The 19029-nt window shown below is 40.1% G+C and overlaps 1 protein-coding gene across 1 annotated transcript in view; it reads left to right on the top strand.

The window, feature by feature from the left end:
• LOC136866991 (recQ-mediated genome instability protein 1) overlaps nucleotides 1–19029 on the top strand; it is a 107429-nt gene that overhangs the window by 44998 nt on the left and 43402 nt on the right. The window contains exon 5 of the mRNA XM_067144086.2: nucleotides 4622–4727. Coding sequence (XP_067000187.2) covers nucleotides 4622–4727 — 106 coding nt within the window. The remainder of the gene's footprint in view (nucleotides 1–4621; nucleotides 4728–19029) is intronic.

Below are 19029 nucleotides of genomic sequence, written 5' to 3'. Positions count from 1 at the left end.
GTCGTCATTACCGGGCGCCATTTTGAAAGAAAAAAAAGGATGGAGGACAACCAGAAGAAGACAGGGGACGGCCAGAAGAAGATGGGTGACGGACAGAGAAATGTCGACGTGGGTCCACGTGATATAAAGCATGTTCCGCAGGTCGATGCTCTGTCCCATAGACCTTGTCCAGAAGACTGCGAGTTCTGTTCCAGGAGGGAGGCCGAGCACGAAGTTTCCTGCTGAGTGATCACCATAGGGTTCGAAGGAAACTGGTGCCGTGATGCCTGGATGGAAATGCAGAGGGATGGGGATCGTCACCTTCTCCTGGTCCCCCTGGCTTACCTGTCTGTAGTACACGAGGCCACAGGATCTTCTCCAGCGAGGATGCCATCTGAAAGAGAGCTGTGACTTCTGGTGGATTTGGGGTTCGGCCAGCGTGAGGACCATCTTACCTGAGACCAGAGGATGTGAGCGTCGCTATCAAGAAGTGTTCGAGCATAGAGAGCGACCGGATGAAGGTGCGGCACAACCAATGAGCAGACACCATGGGAAATCACGAGTTCGACCTAGGATGGCTATATAATTCCGTAAGGAAGAAATGCTTGTCCTTCAAGCTCCAGAGGACGTGGAAACACCCCTACCACGTTCTGAGAGGAATAAATTTCGCCAGCTGCCCAGTACGACGGAGGCCGATGTGCAAGATGAGGGTGGTACATCTGGACCGACGGGCGCCATACCGAAGAACAGCTGAGAAGGTTACTGATTGGGACGATCAGCTCTCGAAGGTGGGAATGTTACGTTTCAGTCCCATGGTAACTTCTTTCGGTTTTCCAGGAAGGGGCTGGTGACTCAGATGACCTGGAATCTCCCAGCTGGCCTGTGGGTTAGGGCTGGCCGTTCTGTGTATTGTTCTTGGCGGCCCGCTTACCTGTGAGTTTTTTTTTGAGATTCAACGGGAATGTTCTGCCTCCAGTGACATCATGAAATTTCTGAATCAAATTATGCAAGATATAAAAAGGGGAGACTAGCCTCGGAGAGTCAACCAGAATTGGACTCCGTGGGGGAGTCAGTGTGACACTCGGTGAGTTGGGGTTTGGTGGCTGGGCTGAGGGCGACAGAGGTGTTGGCTGTCACCAGTGTCTCACCAAGGTCTGAACGAGGAGCTGTTGTGGTGTCGGAGAGACCAGTGTGTAGGTGCAGGCAACAGAACGAAAGATTGTACTGTGTGTTCGTGTAACTTTGTGGACTGAGGATAGCCATGAGCTGGTGAGGAAACTTGCTATCGTGAGGGTGAGGATAAATGGACCTGTGTTAATGTTCGCCGTTGTGAGTATCGTCCTACTGTTGAATACTGTTGAGCTGTTCAGTTGTTCACTGCATGGGACTGTGCAAAGTACTGGACTATCATTGAAGTTGAACTGACGAACAGTCGTCGTGTGTTGTATATTGCAGGGGCACTGTGTTCAAATCCAGCTGTCTATGCACAGTGGCTGTATGAGTTGATTGACTGGACTTGGGGAGGTGAAAGTGAGGCTTAAGCGGGCTGGATCTCCTACTGTGTGTACAGAAGGGAGATTTGTAAATAGACTGATATTTAGTGTGGTGATTCAGAACTCGTTAGAATTGTTTGTGTTTAAATATGTGTGTGCACATTTATTAGGCCATCCTGAAATAAATTAGAGTGATGAAACAGATGGAGTTATATTCGTAACAATATGAATACCTCATGTACAAATTCAATGGGCCGATTGCAGAAACGATGACTAGTTTTAAGCCTTAGACATCGTCTACCTAAACAATGTCTAAATCATTCACGATCTTCCATTGCATAAATAATGTTCAGTCGATGTTCAACTAGACATCCGTTAAATTTTGGTTTGAAAATGGAGACAGAAGTATCTTTCATGCAACTCTTTGCTTGTCGCAACCAATGAAATTCGTCGGTGCGCGCGCCAAACGCCAGTCAGCTTTTTCTCTTCCTACACATTACTCAAATATGGCTGAGCATGACTTGCCCACAGATAAGAGTATCACTTTGGGTGCAAATTAAATCTCATATTATCGACACTAAAGCGACACGGCACCGTACGGGGAAGTGTAGCTTACGCTTTCATTATAGCGTTGTTACAGTGAGTGTAATTTACTCATAAATACAGTAGCTTCAACGAAGAGAAGATGAAGCAATAGTAATGTGTAACCGGGTGTGTTGTACGGACCATATAGATGTTGCTTGCATTCTGGAGATCGTAGATTCGAAACGCATCATCGGCAGCCGTGAAGATTGTTTTCCATGGTTTCCCTATTTGTACACCAGGCAAATACTAGGGCTGTTATTATGGCCACCGCTCTTCTTCCCCAGTCCTCTTTAAACGATAATCACCACCACTTGCCTTTTCCTATCTGATAGTTGCCGAAAACCTATGCGATTATATATATATATAAATCCCATACAACCTACTTTTTAGTTTTCACCATTATGTGTGTTTACTTGGCAGTAAATATAAGTGAATCTCTCCCGGTTGATGTATGTGACAGCCCTCGGACGATCGGGACACGTAATTGTGATATGTATGTTGTCGAAGTGACCTATAATTCCATGGAAATTACCCCATGTATGTAATAAAATATATCCATTGCCAAGAATTTATTCAAGTTGACAGTTACCGGACTGTCACTTAGTCAGTATCAAGAAACAAGTCTCTCGTAAAGCGAAACCTTATTTTATGATTATCTCCCCGTGCATGTCAAACGAATTGCTGCGATTTAGCAGCGGGCGACCCACAGAAAGGCTGTCGGACTAACTTTTCTTCCCGGAATCGTCTCAACATGATAATACAAATTACATATTTCACGGTACATAACCTCTGATTGTGAATTCACTCCTGTCAATTGAGGTTAAACAGTGCTCTTGGCAGTGTTTAAACATGACCGGTTGAACATCGGTTTTAGACAGTGTCTAAGTGATAAATAACGTCTCTGCAATGCGGCAGCCATACTTAGGCATTGTTTAACCGTATACATCGTCTAAATGCTGTTTCTGCGATCGGCCCAATGTATGTAATAAACAGGGATAATGGGGGGAAGACTATGGGCTGGGGTTGCGATGCGGGTGTCTCGTGGGGGCACCCCTTGGGGTCGCAGTGATCTTTGCGCCGGAAATAAAACAAAATTATAAAACTTTACGTATGCACTATCATACATATCTAATATACTCAATCTCCACACTGTTCCAATTCTAAGGACCAGGAGCTACCTGTTTAGCTGACGGCCTGCCTGCCCACCCCACTACAAGGTGCGAATTGAAATAACTCCATCTGTTCTGCTCCTGAACAGTATTTTACTGTCACGCTAATTTTAACATTTTACTGTTTGCTCTGCAAATACAAGTTGTCTTCTTCTCAGAACTCGTCTAGACCAAAAAAGCAGACCATGGACTATTAACAAGTACCTGTAAGACGGATTCTGCCCAATGAGACAAAGCTCGCCTGCATTACGTGGAATTACAAGTAGCATGTGTAGCAATTCAACAACACATTCCACATTCATATCAGATAACTGGCAACAAGTAACAATTTGTATGTGATAAATAGTACTGTTGTTAACTGCAATTGACAATAAACAATGGACAATTTTCCATATTAACCTTCACATTGCTGCGCTCGTAATATTATGAGTGCGGAGAATGACCGGGCCCATAATATTATGAGTGAGACATACATCCGGTTATAACTATGCAGTACTCACAGTGGTGGCATGAGAAATCGTTCAAACTCAGTGGGTGTATACAGCCATCTCTCTGCAGTAGATAGGAAGTTATGTAATGATTGTCCGTTGATTCCTCCATGAGTTATTGCTACAGATGTGACCTTCTGTTTTATCAGTTGTGGAATGTCAGCATGCAAGCTGGCAGAGAGTTCAATGTCGGGGATGAGTAAATTCTGTTGTCTGCCAGCAGAGAGCACAATCTTGCCAACTTCAAGGTTGCAAATGTTTTATCTACATTAGAATTGGAAGATGTATATTCCAATTTTAGTAATTTCAGGGATAAACATGGTAATAATGACACTTATTGTAATGAATGTGTAGATGTTGACCAATGAAAATTAAAAATTAAAAAAGCCATACCTACCCTCCAGTGGCAGTGTAACTTGTAAAAAAAAAGTTTTTAACTTGTTAAATTACATGTTTTGATTTTATGATAATCTTAACATTTTACATGTAGTGTTAAATTATCAGAGAATGTGTGAAAATTTCTTGAGTTTGACTCTTCTGTCATTTAATATCAGTGGTGGTGTATGAGAGCTTTCTTGATATATTAATGTAAAAGTTTCTCCCATTAATAATGTAATTTACAATTTTGGCTCTGCACACCCTGAAACTAAAGCGAGAGTCTTTCACTGAAGAACTGAGCCATGCTCTGTAATCAATATGTTTTATATATATATATATATAACAATTTAAAAAATTCTGTAGAGGCACTATGAATATGGTGTTTAAAAATATCGTAGAAGAGATTTTTTGGGTCGTTTATTCTTATGCAACTGTATATTTACTGTGCAGACTTCAGTGACTTCTCTTTCTGAGTGTATTGTGGAAATCACTAATTTTCACTGTGCATTTTTGCTTTTTTTTCTTCCAGAAATCTCCCTGAGAATCCTGATCCCTACAGCAGTCCTTTAGTTTCAGTACAGAGCACCGAGCCAGTTACGGAAGTTCCCTTACCAGCACCTCCTGTTGCAGTGCAGGTTTGTTACTTGTTTACTTGTGTTGTCGTGCTTCATGGGTAAGCGGTAAATGGCTGCGGGCCTTTGGTCCAAGGGGTTCTGGGTTCGATTCGTGGCAGGGTTGGGGATTTTAATCTTAATTGGTTAATTCCTCTGACTTGGGTACTGGTGTGCATGTGTGCGCGCGCTCTCTTCAGTATTATAATAATAAATCATAGATGTGGCCCCATCTTCAGACAAGCAGGTTTGCCTATAGGCGTCATACATGCACCAGACTTCTCCGGAAGCCATACGCCATTAATTAAAATATCACCCGTGTTTGATTTTCTTTCATAATAGATTTCATGGAATACTGCTTACCTCTTTATTTATCTTTGTTAAATTTTGCTACACTGGTATCCTTACTTCACTATTGCCACCCATATCTTCTGCAACTGTTTATCATTTAGAATGATAGATAGTCCTATTATACACCAATTCTTACATACAGTCTCGAAACCACAACACTGACCAATAGAGATAATTCCAAACTTCAGGCAGCTGAAATGAAATTCCTACGCACTATGATCCAGAAAACCAGGAAAGACAAGATTAGGAATGAGAAAATTAGAGAAGAAGTAGGAATAGACAATTCTCTCCTAAATAAGATTCAGATATCAAGACTGAAGTGGTTTGGTCACATGAAGAGGATGCCAGTAAACAGAACTGCAAGGAAGGAATTTGACAGAAAGGTAGAAGGAAGACGACCCGTGGGAAGGCCACGAAGGAAATGGATAGATTTAGTTAAGAGCGATGTAATGCTGAGAGGTCATGATTGGGACAAGTTGGTGGAGGAAGAATGGTACAAGGACAGGATGAGATGGAGGAGGCTCATATACCACACCCGGGAAACTGGAGATGGTTTAGGATGATGATGATGAGATAGTGATAGGTTCTTAGCGGCTGGTGTGAATGGCTCATATTGATAGGCTCTCTCCTTATCAATTCCAGTTCTTCTACATTGCTTTCTTCTCAGTCCCTGATGAACTCATTTCTGCTTCTTGACTTCATCAGGAAGCTGAAGAGCCAGCTTGACAGGTCTTCAGTCTTGATGTAGGAAGTGTGGGATAAGAAGATAGCTGAATAAACACAGGAAAAGGGAAGAAACAAAAAATAAATTATGATGACAGATATTTACCCTAGAACTGGCAATATTAAATCTTTCGGTGGCAGCTTTTACTTGTCTAAATAAAATATATACAGTAGAAGTCCGTTATAGCGAGAATTCATAACAGCGAACTATTTACTCGTTATAGCGGATTGTAGTTATATCAGATTTTTGTATAAAAGTCGGGTCAACCTCCATATACATTAAAATCGATATGAAACAGCAATCAGTTTGTTCAAAACTTGTGTTTCCGTGGATGATGTCCACACTATGGCTTGTTTGTTATTTTTTGAAATCTGATACTACGGGAAAGTGTATGTTTAATTTCATTGTGATAAAATATAATGCCGTATTTCTGAGAATCTAAGATGACCCCCACTTTTAGCTTCAAAAAATTTAAATCAGGCTTAGAAAGGCCTTTGTAAAATCGTATGAATGCCTTTGTTGTAGAGTATGCATTTTAGACGCTGAACATTAGCTTTCGTTATACTGTATTTTTTTGCGGCTGCACAATTATTATTCTTTATTTCTGCGAGGTTAATGACCGTTAACTTCAGATTGGCATCATAATACCGAAGAGAACCCGTTGAAACTTTGATAGCAAAACCTATTCCATGCGTCTCCGCAATACGTCGATTCATCAGGAAAATATTCCTGCTGTCTATAAAACTGTTACTTTTACTCACCGTCAGATATAACCGGCTACCTCTACACGTACGTCTCGTTTGCTGGGTTCGGCCAGCTTCAGCGGCTAGCGATGTATAGGCCTAATCGCGGACACTGAAGGTCAATGAACGAGTTTATTGCGCCGTGGTATGCCCATTCTGCCCTTGCCTTTTTCGTGCACATACCTTACAATTTCATCTTCGACTTCTTTAAAGCGTCCTTGTTGCAGATCACTGAATGCATTTTTTGTAAAGTACACATGTTTTAGCTATCTTTGTCTTCACGCTAATGTCGAGTTTTGGCTTTAGTTAGGCCTATGCCGTATTTTCTTGTGGCTGCACAATTATTCTACATTTCTCAGCGTTTAATAACCATTAACTTAAAATTGGCATTATAATATCGACGTGAACCCGTTGAAAATTTGCCAGCTATACCTGTTCCATGTATCTTCACAATACGACTATCCATCATGAAAATATTCCTGCTGTCTATAAAACTTAATTTTACTAAGCGTCAGGTACGTTATAACTCTGCCAGTCTGCCGGTCTTTCTAAGAATTTGAAGGCTCACGTGTTTTGATGCCATTCTGATTTGAGAAACATTTTTGTAGAGACTAATAGACTGTCATTTTCTCTTCACTATCTCTTGAGATCCAGTGACATTACACAGAGGCACTGTACAACCAGTTGCTGCAGCTAACGATGTATGATAAAGAGGCGGTCGGTTATTCTCAACGAGTTTTGTGTCTTCGCGGTTTTGGGGGGTGAAAAGAAGCAGCGTGGTAACCGCGGTAGTTGCCAATGGTGTTCATTACTGTTAGGCCACGAATCCAAGGCAACCCTTGATTTTTCGCACGCGAATCTGAGAAAAACGTCATTTTGGATTCGGTGAAATACGGTATCACTCCTGAGGCTTCCCTGGCAAACATTTCAGTTTTCTTCTTCAAACGGCGTCACCTAACCTAACTGTATATGTATCGTGAAAACGTATTTCAAACGCATGCAGGGAAATTATAACCTCCTCGCTAAAAATTTACATGGGAATAGCCTTTCCGAAATTTAACTAGACGCGAGAAAGTGTGAACTATCCTCTGAAATCAATGATGTACTCTGCCAGTATATAACATTAAAATTAAGAGATCGTTTAACTTCAACCTTTATTTTTAAAGAGTTAACAACTGGTATCGGCCCCGTTATTTATGCATTTATTACGAAAGCATGTTATTCTCTTTCATTTCAAATTTTCTTTAGAGAACAACAGTCGATGGATTTTACTAATCGACTCTACTGTAATATCGCTTTTGAATGTCGACAAGAGAGCTCGCAAATGCACATGGCGAGAAAACTTTACCTTACTGAAGATCGATCGCATTTTGTGCCAAACGTTTCAGTTTTCATATTCAAACAGTCACCTATCCTAACTTAACTGTACTATACGTATAACGAAAACATACTTCATGCGCCAGTAGAGAAATGATAACCTTCTCGCTATAAATTTACATGATAATAGCCTTTCCGTAATTTAACTAGACGCGAGAAAATATAACCTCTGAAATCATTTATGCACTCTGCCATATCTTGAGGTGTATCCCATTCTTACTAAATTGCAGTATTTAGCATTAAAATTAAGCGTCAGCCTTTACTTTTAATGAGTTAAGAACTGTTATTGGCCATGTTATTGCCGGCCCCGTGGTGTAGGGGTAGCGTGCCTGCCTCTTACCCGGAGGCCCCGGGTTCGATTCCCGGCCAGGTCAGGGATTTTTACCTGGACCTGAGGGCTGGTTCGAGGTCCACTCAGCCTACGTGATTAGAATTGAGGAGCTATCTGACGGTGAGATAGCGGCCCCGGTCCAGAAAGCCAAGAATAACGGCCGAGAGGATTCGTCGTGCTGACTACACGACACCTCGTAATCTGCAGGCCTTCCGGCTGAGCAGCGGTCGCTTGGTAGGCCAAGGCTCTTCAAGGGCTGTAGTGCCATGGGGTTTGGTTTGGTTTGATTGGCCATGTTATTTATGTATTTATTATGAAAGCATGTTCTCTTTCATTTCAAATTTTCTTTATGGAACGGCAGTCAACGAGAGAGTTCCCTAGTGGACATAGCGAGGAAACTATACCAAAGTTGGTCGATCGCATGCAATGTAATCGCTGGGGTGCATAAATATTGGTAATGGAAAAATCGCGTACGCTTAATCGCTCGTAATAAGGGATGCATCAGTGATAGGACTCTCGCTGTAACCGAAGGATAATACACAGTTAGGAATTTTGAGGGGACAGACAAAAATTGTCGTTACAGCGGGATTCTCGTAATATACCGTACCCACTATAGCGGACTTATACTGTAGTATCCTTGAGGTAAAAAATAAATCTACGAAGTTTTATGTATCTACAGTATAACCACGATTTTGCATGACCTCGATTTAGCGTAAACCCGCATTTAACGGAAGAAATTTCCAATCTCGAAAATAATTCCATAAGAGCAATGCAATTTTATATTCGATTTAACGTAATTCACATTAGGGCAAAACCCGCATTTAGCATTAAAGAAATGTTAAAATACTCAAATATTTATTTCTATTAGTTTTGATTATGGGGTGTTAAGAATCTCTGAAAAAGACGTCATAAGCTTGCTAAGAATGATTCAAGGCAGAAGAGGAATTTAGAGCGCAGGCACTTAGTGCTAAAGTGAGACTTCAGACTTGGATACCCATCCGACCGTGGCCACTGTAGTAGAAAAGAACCCCTGTTTTAATGACTATGTTCTTACAACCTTTGAAAATTCCTATATTAATCTCCGCATTATCTTTCGGTTACAATGAGAACCCTTTTACTGATTCGTCTATTATTACTGGAAAATTCGGGCGTGTTAAATTTTAATCCGTTATCAATATTCATACACTACTCTAGCGTTTATATTGAATGCGATCGATCATCTTTTGTATCGATTCCTTGCTTTGCGCGAGCGAGTCTATCTTGAGCGAGAGTGCTCACAACTCTCAACTCCGACTGGTGTAAACAAATTTCGGGATAACATGTTTTCGCAATAAGTGCAGGGAAGGTGAGCAAACTGCATGACAGTTTTGATCAAGTGGGTTGCCTACCCAAGCATGTGAAGATAACTCTATAATGCGTTTCTTAAAACAAATTAGTTTTTAATGTTTTGGAATACATCATTACGTAGCATTAATTTCTTATAAATAAAACACAAATTAAGGCCAGTTTTTTATATTTTAACTAGCTGATGTACCCGTGCTTCGCTACGGTATTCTCAGAAAGACTGACTTTGTGGTTTTCCTAACTGAAATCAACATAGGTCATTACAAAAACGTAAGTACCGAGCTCGATAGCTGCAGTCGCTTAAGTGCGGCCAGTATCCAGTAATCGGGAGATCGTGGCTTCGAGTCCCACTGTCGGCAGCCTTGAAGATGGTTTTCCGTGGTTTCCAATTTTCACACCAGGCAAATGCCGGGGCTGTACCATAATTAAGGCCACGGCCGCTTCCTTCCTCCTTCTAGGCCTTTCCTATCCCATCGTCGCCATAAGACCTATCTGTGTCAGTGCAACGTAAAGCAAATAGCAAAAAAAACAAAAAAAACTTAAGTATGAATGTAGCGATTAAAAGCAATGCTATCATATAACATACTCGATCGAATGGAAAGCCGCACGTTTTATCACTTTTAACAAACAGTGCTGCGGTTAGATTGCAGTGCCAATCTAATAGTCCAAAGTTCCAGAGCTGGGATGACCGGGCCGCAGATTGCCATGAACACTCATCTGTCATTATTCCGCTAAATATGCACACTGTTCATTCCAATCAGTACCTCAGAGTAGGGATTGAATAGCCCGAATGCTATGATGATCCAGTGTGTTACGTACCAGTAGTATCAGAAAATTTATAAACCAGGGGAAAGTTATCTAACTCACCAGCTACTTCCCATCAATATTCAGGCAGGCTGTTACACTCTGTCCGACTGGGAGAGTTGACCGTGTGGTTAGCGGTGCGCAGCTTTGAGCTTGCATCCGAGATATAGTGGATTCGAACCCCATTGTCGGCAGCGCTGAAGATGGTATTCCGTGGTTTCCCACTTTCACACCAGTCAAATGTTGGGCTTGTACCTTAATTAAGGCCTAAGTCACTCCTAGCCCTTTCATATCCCATCGTCGCCATAAAACCTATTTATGTCAGTGCGACGGAAATCAAATGAAAAATACTCTGTACGCAACAGTAATCCTATCTACCGGAGGTGAGGGGCAACAGAAGACACTAAGCACATCAAGACAAACAATGGTCAATGTAATGTCATTGTTGATCAGTGTTATGAGCTTTCTATATTGTAGGCCTACACATTTAGTTTTCTTTCGACTCTGTGATTTATAAAAGATTTTGTACCATAAACTGTAGTTTCTTATTCTCCGACTTTACATACCGATTTTCATTAAATACTGTTTACCCATTTTCTCGTTACTCGGCGCTGATATGGACTTAGTAACAAAAATTCAAATTCATGAATATCTTGGTGATCATAGCCAGTACGGTAACAATGTATAAGACATGAATAATAGGAAATTTAATACTATATAACCTTAGTTATCTAGCATTCATCGACTACACTTCTAATAAGAAATATTTGAGAATTACATTTTAGGCCTTCCCCTAAACTACCATTTCACTCAGCGTGAATAAAATAATTTACAGCCTAGACTATAGCAACTTATTTCCTGACTTTGCATACCGATTTTCATCAAGATAGGACTACTAATAACAACAATATTTGAGAATTAAATTTTAGGCCTTCCCCTAAACTACAATTTTTCTCAGCGTGAATACAATTATTGACAGCCTAGATTGTAGCAATTTATTCCCCAACTTTGCATACCCATTTTCTTTAAAATACGACCACTAATAACAAAAATAGTTGAGAATTCAATTTTAGGCCTTCCCCTAAACTACCATTTCACTCAGCGTGGGTAAAATGATTTATAGCCTAGATTGTAGCGGCTTATCCCCCGATTTCACATACCGATTTTCATTAGACCACTAATAACATAAATAGTTGTGAATTCAATTTTAGGCCTTCCCCTAAACTACCATTTCACTCACCGTGAGTAAAATGATTTATAGCCTAGATTGTAGAGGCTCATCCCCCGACTTCACATACCGATTTTCATTAAATTCTCTTCAACCGTTTTCTCGTGATGCGTGTACATACATACAGACAGACAGACAGAAATTACGGAAAAGTAAAAAGTGCATTTTCTTGTTACTATGGACATGACCGATACAGAAATACCATTATTTTCAAATTCTGAGCAATGTACAGACAAAACTCTTATTTTATATATAGAGATTTCTTTGCAAAAATTAGGATATGCGGATTATTAGCTTACAATTAAATATTGTAACTACTGCAAGCTATTGAAATACTGAACAGATAAACGTTGACTCAACTAAGTGAAAATAACAAGGATAATGGGCGCCACCTGCAAAACAATTGCAGGAATATTTAATTGTGTAGAGCAACGAGCCACTCTCTCTCTCAAGGCGACGGTCATCAGGCTGACGAGGCTCCAGACTTGCTTTGTAACCTTACCTGTTTGCTATATAACCCCTGAAATTAAATTTGGGTAACATACCAGGTTCAGCCTTACTCCACTGACAAAAGACTCACTTAAAGTTTGATCTATGACTTTACTCCCAGAATAAGAACGAATATGTGACAAACACCAACAAAAATAAACACTTATGCAACCCACTTAGTGCTTGCTGTTTACATAGAGCTAATATACACAATACTATCCAACAAAATCATCTCTTCCCGAGATTTACTCGTTTGCCGTCTTACAAAGGCAAATTACACATCATTAAAATCTTCAATAAACATAGAACATCGAATAATAACTAATATGTGACAAACACCAACAAAATCAACACTAATGCAACCCACTTAGTGCTGGCCGTTTACATAGAACTAATATACACAATAGGCCTACCACCCAACAAAATCATCTCTTCACGAGATTTACTCGTTTGCCGTCTTACAAAGGCAAATTACACATCATTAAAATCTTCAATAAACATAGAACATCATTATACTTTTAACATACCTCCAGGTAAGAGCCCCTTCGCACTCCACTGTTACCGTGAATTCTAATCTGGTAGAGAAAAGTACGACGACTATTTCTCTACATATGGATGCAACCTTCTTAAGACGAGCATCCCTAACCTTATTTACACTTCTTCGTCGACGTCTTGAATTCTTTCCAATTGCTGGCTGGACAGAAAGTGTTACATCTCCAGAGGCAAGCAAATAGCAAAATTCTTCATCAACTGAAGCTGCATACTCGGGTGACAAGTTCCAAACAAACACTTTCTTTTACAGAAAGTCCACTGCAAAGCCGGTAAGTCGTTGAGATTATACCATGTTCACTCCGTAACTGCGCAAACTGCGCAAATATGTCGCTCCCGCAGACCAGTACAAATGAGAAACACACAGTATTAGCATCAGAGTCAGAAACACAATGAGAATGAGAATCAGAATCAGAATCAGAATCAGAGTGACTCGCCGCACACGCGTACCCACTTATATATCCTTGCTACACGTGGTAATCGCGTCCTGAAAAGTTTAGTGGTAGCAACGCTCACACCGGCACTTCTTCCCGCGTCACTCTGTCAACACAAACCTCGCTCAAAACAAAGCCCTCGCATTGGCTATCGAGTATATGATGTGACATAGACCGTCCACTCATGTATGTCCACATTGATTCACTCCAATTCTTCAACCGATACAACCTGCCGTACCCCGTGTTTTCAAGCCACTTGTTGCAACACATCCAACTGACTTCAACCGTCCTTCCCGATATAGTCGCAGTTTTCCCAGTTGCACAATCCTTACGGCTAGGCCATATTTACAGACTCTTACCCAAACGGAAATTTATACAAAATATAATGATGAACATATGCAATATTCCCTAACTATACATTCTTCTTATAATATTACGTTTTTACATGGTAAATAAACAAAATTACATGATTTTAACCTAACAAACTATATACGAAAATTTCCTAACCTAAAACTCGGGGATCGTACATACGTACGGTTACAATACCTCCCCTTGATTTGTGAAGATTATATACAATACATCTGAGCAAATCACAGTCTTTTCAGTACAGCAGCCTACACAGCCTGTCAAAGTCACTCAGGATTTAAAGAAAATTCACATATTCTTCTTAACATACACAAAACATCTGAACTTACCATACTTCACCTTACATACCTCTTAAGATTGTGAATATTGTGTGTACCAATCATGTCACCTTTGTTATTCAACAGGTGATAAGCACATTTGCCAACTTTCTTACCTACTGTGTAAGGTCCCTGATACAATTGAAAAAACTTATGAATTTCTTTGTTGTCTGCAGATGAAATGTGTGGAACCTTTAGTAACACCTCCTCCCCTACTTCAAAACTATCTCCATGATGCCTTCCCTGCTGCATCATTCTCCTATCAGCTGCCTTCCTTAAATTCTGCCTCGCTAAATCAATCACCTTTGAAGATACCACTTCTGCTGAGGGTAGATCTACCCTGGTTGCCAATCTCACACAAAAACTCTCTTCCCATTCTTTCACACACAACTTACACAGACTTACATTCGGAACACATATACATTTCACAATCCAAACATCCCTCCTGTTCTGAAAACACACCACAATCGCACCTCTTTCATCAATACTCTTCCACACTTCAATGAAATCATTCGTACGATCTTCAGCATCTGATATTCCCCTCAACATACGTTTGAATCGACCTCCTGTTCTCTCATACACATTGTCACTCTCAATTTCTTTGAACTTTCTCCAAATACCAAAAAGCTTTCCAACACAATTACTCCTCATAAAATCTTCAAACCCGGAATCCCCATAATATTCACAACCACTCTTATGATTCTCATTATGCACAAAATGTGACCTAACCTCCACTTCACAAAGAATTTCACCCACAGCATCGACAGTTTTCCTCCACTCATCCTTATCGGACATACCAGCTTTAATCACCTCAATCTCATTCACACAACCCTTCTCACACTTTCCTTCACTCACACTCTCTCTCTTCCGGAAATCACTACTATCACTGAACTCGAGATCCCGACCATTACCACTAAATTCTCCCACTTCCATATCTTTCATCGCTGTTCCCACTCGCACATCATTCATGCCATCAACACTGTTGCTCTTGACCCTCTTAACGGAAGTTTCATTAATCTCAAAATCATCACTACTCAGACACATTATCGACGTAACATTAATCTCCTCAATTACACCATCCTCTACAACATGATATGTCTTCCTCAAAGACTCCTCCTCCACAAAATAATCTTCATCACCTTTACAACTAACTTCCTTTTCAATTTCTGCAACTTCCCAAAGAGCATCAATTACCACAGTGTTATCACCATCAATTTTAGCACATAGTAGGTCCTCCGACAAATCCTCCTCCTTTTCTTCACACCCCTTACCCCCAAAATCCCTCATATCATCACCTTCCCTCCCTACATTATCAATTCCTTTCTCCACACTACTACCCCAATCATTAGCTGCCGTGCAATGCTTATCAATTAAATTACTTACCTCCTCCCCTACATTACTAATTTTATCACTTAATTCCTTCCCCTGATTACTAATTTGACTACTTAAATTATTCCCTTGATCAATCAATTTGGCCAACTGCTCCAATACTAACTTCATAAACTCATTATTACCCCCCATGCTACTTTGATTTTGATCACTACCTTCCCCTTCACCCCCCATTACAATTCCATACACAACTGCTCTCCTCATCATTAACTGACATACTTCCTTTATGCACTTTTCTCCTTCTCAAATTCATTACACTACTATTACTCTTACTATTATTCATATTCCACTGATAAAACATAGAACTCAAAACATGACAACACCGATACATAACTCCTGACACAAGCCCACTAAAACACTGGACCAAATGTGCCTACCAAGGTCATATAGCAAGTCTGGATATCATTCTGCCTCACGTTGGCGGCGCCAATTGTAACTTCTGCAAACTACTGAAATACTGAACAGATAAACGTTGACTCAACTAAGTGAAAATAACAAGGATAATGGGCGCCACCTGCAAAACAATTGCAGGAATATTTAATTGTGTAGAGCAACGAGCCACTCTCTCTCTCAAGGCGACGGTCATCAGGCTGACGAGGCTCCAGACTTGCTTTGTAACCTTACCTGTTTGCTATATAACCCCTGAAATTAAATTTGGGTAACATACCAGGTTCAGCCTTACTCCACTGACAAAAGACTCACTTAAAGTTTGATTCTATGACTTTACTCCCAGAATAAGAACGAATATGTGACAAACACCAACAAAAATAAACACTTATGCAACCCACTTAGTGCTTGCTGTTTACATAGAGCTAATATACACAATACTATCCAACAAAATCATCTCTTCCCGAGATTTACTCGTTTGCCGTCTTACAAAGGCAAATTACACATCATTAAAATCTTCAATAAACATAGAACATCGAATAATAACTAATATGTGACAAACACCAACAAAATCAACACTAATGCAACCCACTTAGTGCTGGCCGTTTACATAGAACTAATATACACAATAGGCCTACCACCCAACAAAATCATCTCTTCACGAGATTTACTCGTTTGCCGTCTTACAAAGGCAAATTACACATCATTAAAATCTTCAATAAACATAGAACATCATTATACTTTTAACATACCTCCAGGTAAGAGCCCCTTCGCACTCCACTGTTACCGTGAATTCTAATCTGGTAGAGAAAAGTACGACGACTATTTCTCTACATATGGATGCAACCTTCTTAAGACGAGCATCCCTAACCTTATTTACACTTCTTCGTCGACGTCTTGAATTCTTTCCAATTGCTGGCTGGACAGAAAGTGTTACATCTCCAGAGGCAAGCAAATAGCAAAATTCTTCATCAACTGAAGCTGCATACTCGGGTGACAAGTTCCAAACAAACACTTTCTTTTACAGAAAGTCCACTGCAAAGCCGGTAAGTCGTTGAGATTATACCATGTTCACTCCGTAACTGCGCAAACTGCGCAAATATGTCGCTCCCGCAGACCAGTACAAATGAGAAACACACAGTATCAGCATCAGAGTCAGAAACACAATGAGAATGAGAATCAGAATCAGAATCAGAATCAGAGTGACTCGCCGCACACGCGTACCCACTTATATATCCTTGCTACACGTGGTAATCGCGTCCTGAAAAGTTTAGTGGTAGCAACGCTCACACCGGCACTTCTTCCCGCGTCACTCTGTCAACACAAACCTCGCTCAAAACAAAGCCCTCGCATTGGCTATCGAGTATATGATGTGACATAGACCGTCCACTCATGTATGTCCACATTGATTCACTCCAATTCTTCAACCGATACAACCTGCCGTACCCCGTGTTTTCAAGCCACTTGTTGCAACACATCCAACTGACTTCAACCGTCCTTCCCGATATAGTCGCAGTTTTCCCAGTTGCACAATCCTTACGGCTAGGCCATATTTACAGACTCTTACCCAAACGGAAATTTATACAAAATATAATGATGAACATATGCAATATTCCCTAACTATACATTCTTCTTATAATATTACGTTTTTACATGGTAAATAAACAAAATTACATGATTTTAACCTAACAAACTATATACGAAAATTTCCTAACCTAAAACTCGGGGATCGTACATACGTACGGTTACAATATATAATTTAGAAGTTAATTTACCATAGTATGAAGTAAAATATGCAACATCCACTAAAGCAGAGGTTCTCAAACTATTATGAGATTGTACCTCTCACTCATGGCCAAAAGTTCAATGTACGCCCACGATAAACCCCTAAATGATAGGTTGTAGAAATATGAGTACCTGGCTAATTATTGAGGCATTTTTTATTGATTATAGAGGCACCTGTTTGTGTTGAAAATGTTTGCCTAATTTTGTCATTTTTTTCAACAGTTATTTCGGTATATTTTTAGCTATTTTTTTATTTTGTGAATAATTTTGCTAAATTTTATTTCCACTTTTCAGCAATAACTTAGTTAATAACACATTTGCAGTATAACAACGTTGTATTTTTGCATAAGTATATAAATACATGAGTTATGCATCTACTTAGAACACAAACAGTATTACACATTACAGTAGAATTCCATCAGTCCGGCATCCAACAGTCCAGAACACCCGATGGTCCGGCACCATTCCAGGAATTTTTTATGTTATTTTTTTATGTCTGTGACAGTTGACGCGCACGGCGTGGTTCAAAACCACCCGGAAATGTCCACTACGCGTCTGCTATGGTTAGACACAATCGGCATTGTTGGCTGTCACCACACACACACGTTCAGTTCATTGTTTTGATTGGGAGCACTTTTCGCTACAGTATTTTTTTCTTGCGATCTAGAATCCGTATTACAGTAGTGCAGTAGTGTAGTGAACATTCATATGAAAGTGCCCTGTGGAAGTTTTCTTGATATTTAAGCAGTGACAATGTTCTTGAAACCAAAACATTCTTCAAGTTCCAAATCAGGAGATAAACGTAAGCACGTAACTCCAACCATCAACTAGAAACTGGAAATCATCAAACTCCTGGAGAAAGGTGAGAATAGAAATATTTTGTTGAATTAATTTAATATTGGTTCATCAACCATTTACGTCATAAAAAACAAAAAGATTGAACTAATGAAATTTGCTTCTCAGTAGGTAACAACTGAAAAATTGGCTTCCAGACAAACATAAAAAAAAAAAAAAAAACTGGAACAATTAGATAGATTATTGTACAAATGGTTCAGTGCAGTATGCTCTGATAGAAGGCCGGTAACGGGGCCAATGGTAATTGAAGGCAAAGGAATTTGGACAAGACTTAGGTGTTGTGAATGCAATTTCTCTGATGGTTGGCTCAGAAACTTTAAGTTTCGGCATGGAATTCGAAGACTTGATGTAACCGGAGAGACACTTTCAGCAAACCAAGATTCAGCAGAAAAATACAAAGACGAGTTTGAAGAAATAATTGCAGTTAATAATCTAACGGCTGATCAGATTTATTAAATGCTGACAAAATAGGCGGTACTTACCAACATCTACTCTAGCTGCGGGAGGTGAAAAGGCGGCTAAAGGGTTTAAAAAAATCAAAGATAGATTGACAGTTTTGCTATGTGCTAATGCGTCTGGAAGCCACCGAATAACTCCTTTTGTAATTGGTAAATCTAGAAAACCCTGGGCATTTAAGAATGTTACGAACTTGCCTGTTCATTATGACGCTCAATCAAATGCATGGATGACCGCCACACTATTCGAAGACTGGTTCTTTCATCATTTTGTGCCACAAGTCAAAGAAAGGTTCAAAAACCTTGGTCTACCAGAAGACAGCAAAGCCATCCTTCTTTTGGACAACTGTGAAGCACATCCACCAGTAGCCGAGTTAGTTCCTGGAAATATATTTGCT

The sequence above is a fragment of the Anabrus simplex genome, chromosome 3 (genome assembly GCF_040414725.1).
Source record: "Anabrus simplex isolate iqAnaSimp1 chromosome 3, ASM4041472v1, whole genome shotgun sequence".
Classification (NCBI taxonomy): Eukaryota; Metazoa; Arthropoda; class Insecta; order Orthoptera; family Tettigoniidae; genus Anabrus; species Anabrus simplex.
The sequence above is the reverse complement of the archived record's forward strand: the minus strand, read 5'-3'. Positions and strand labels throughout refer to the sequence as shown.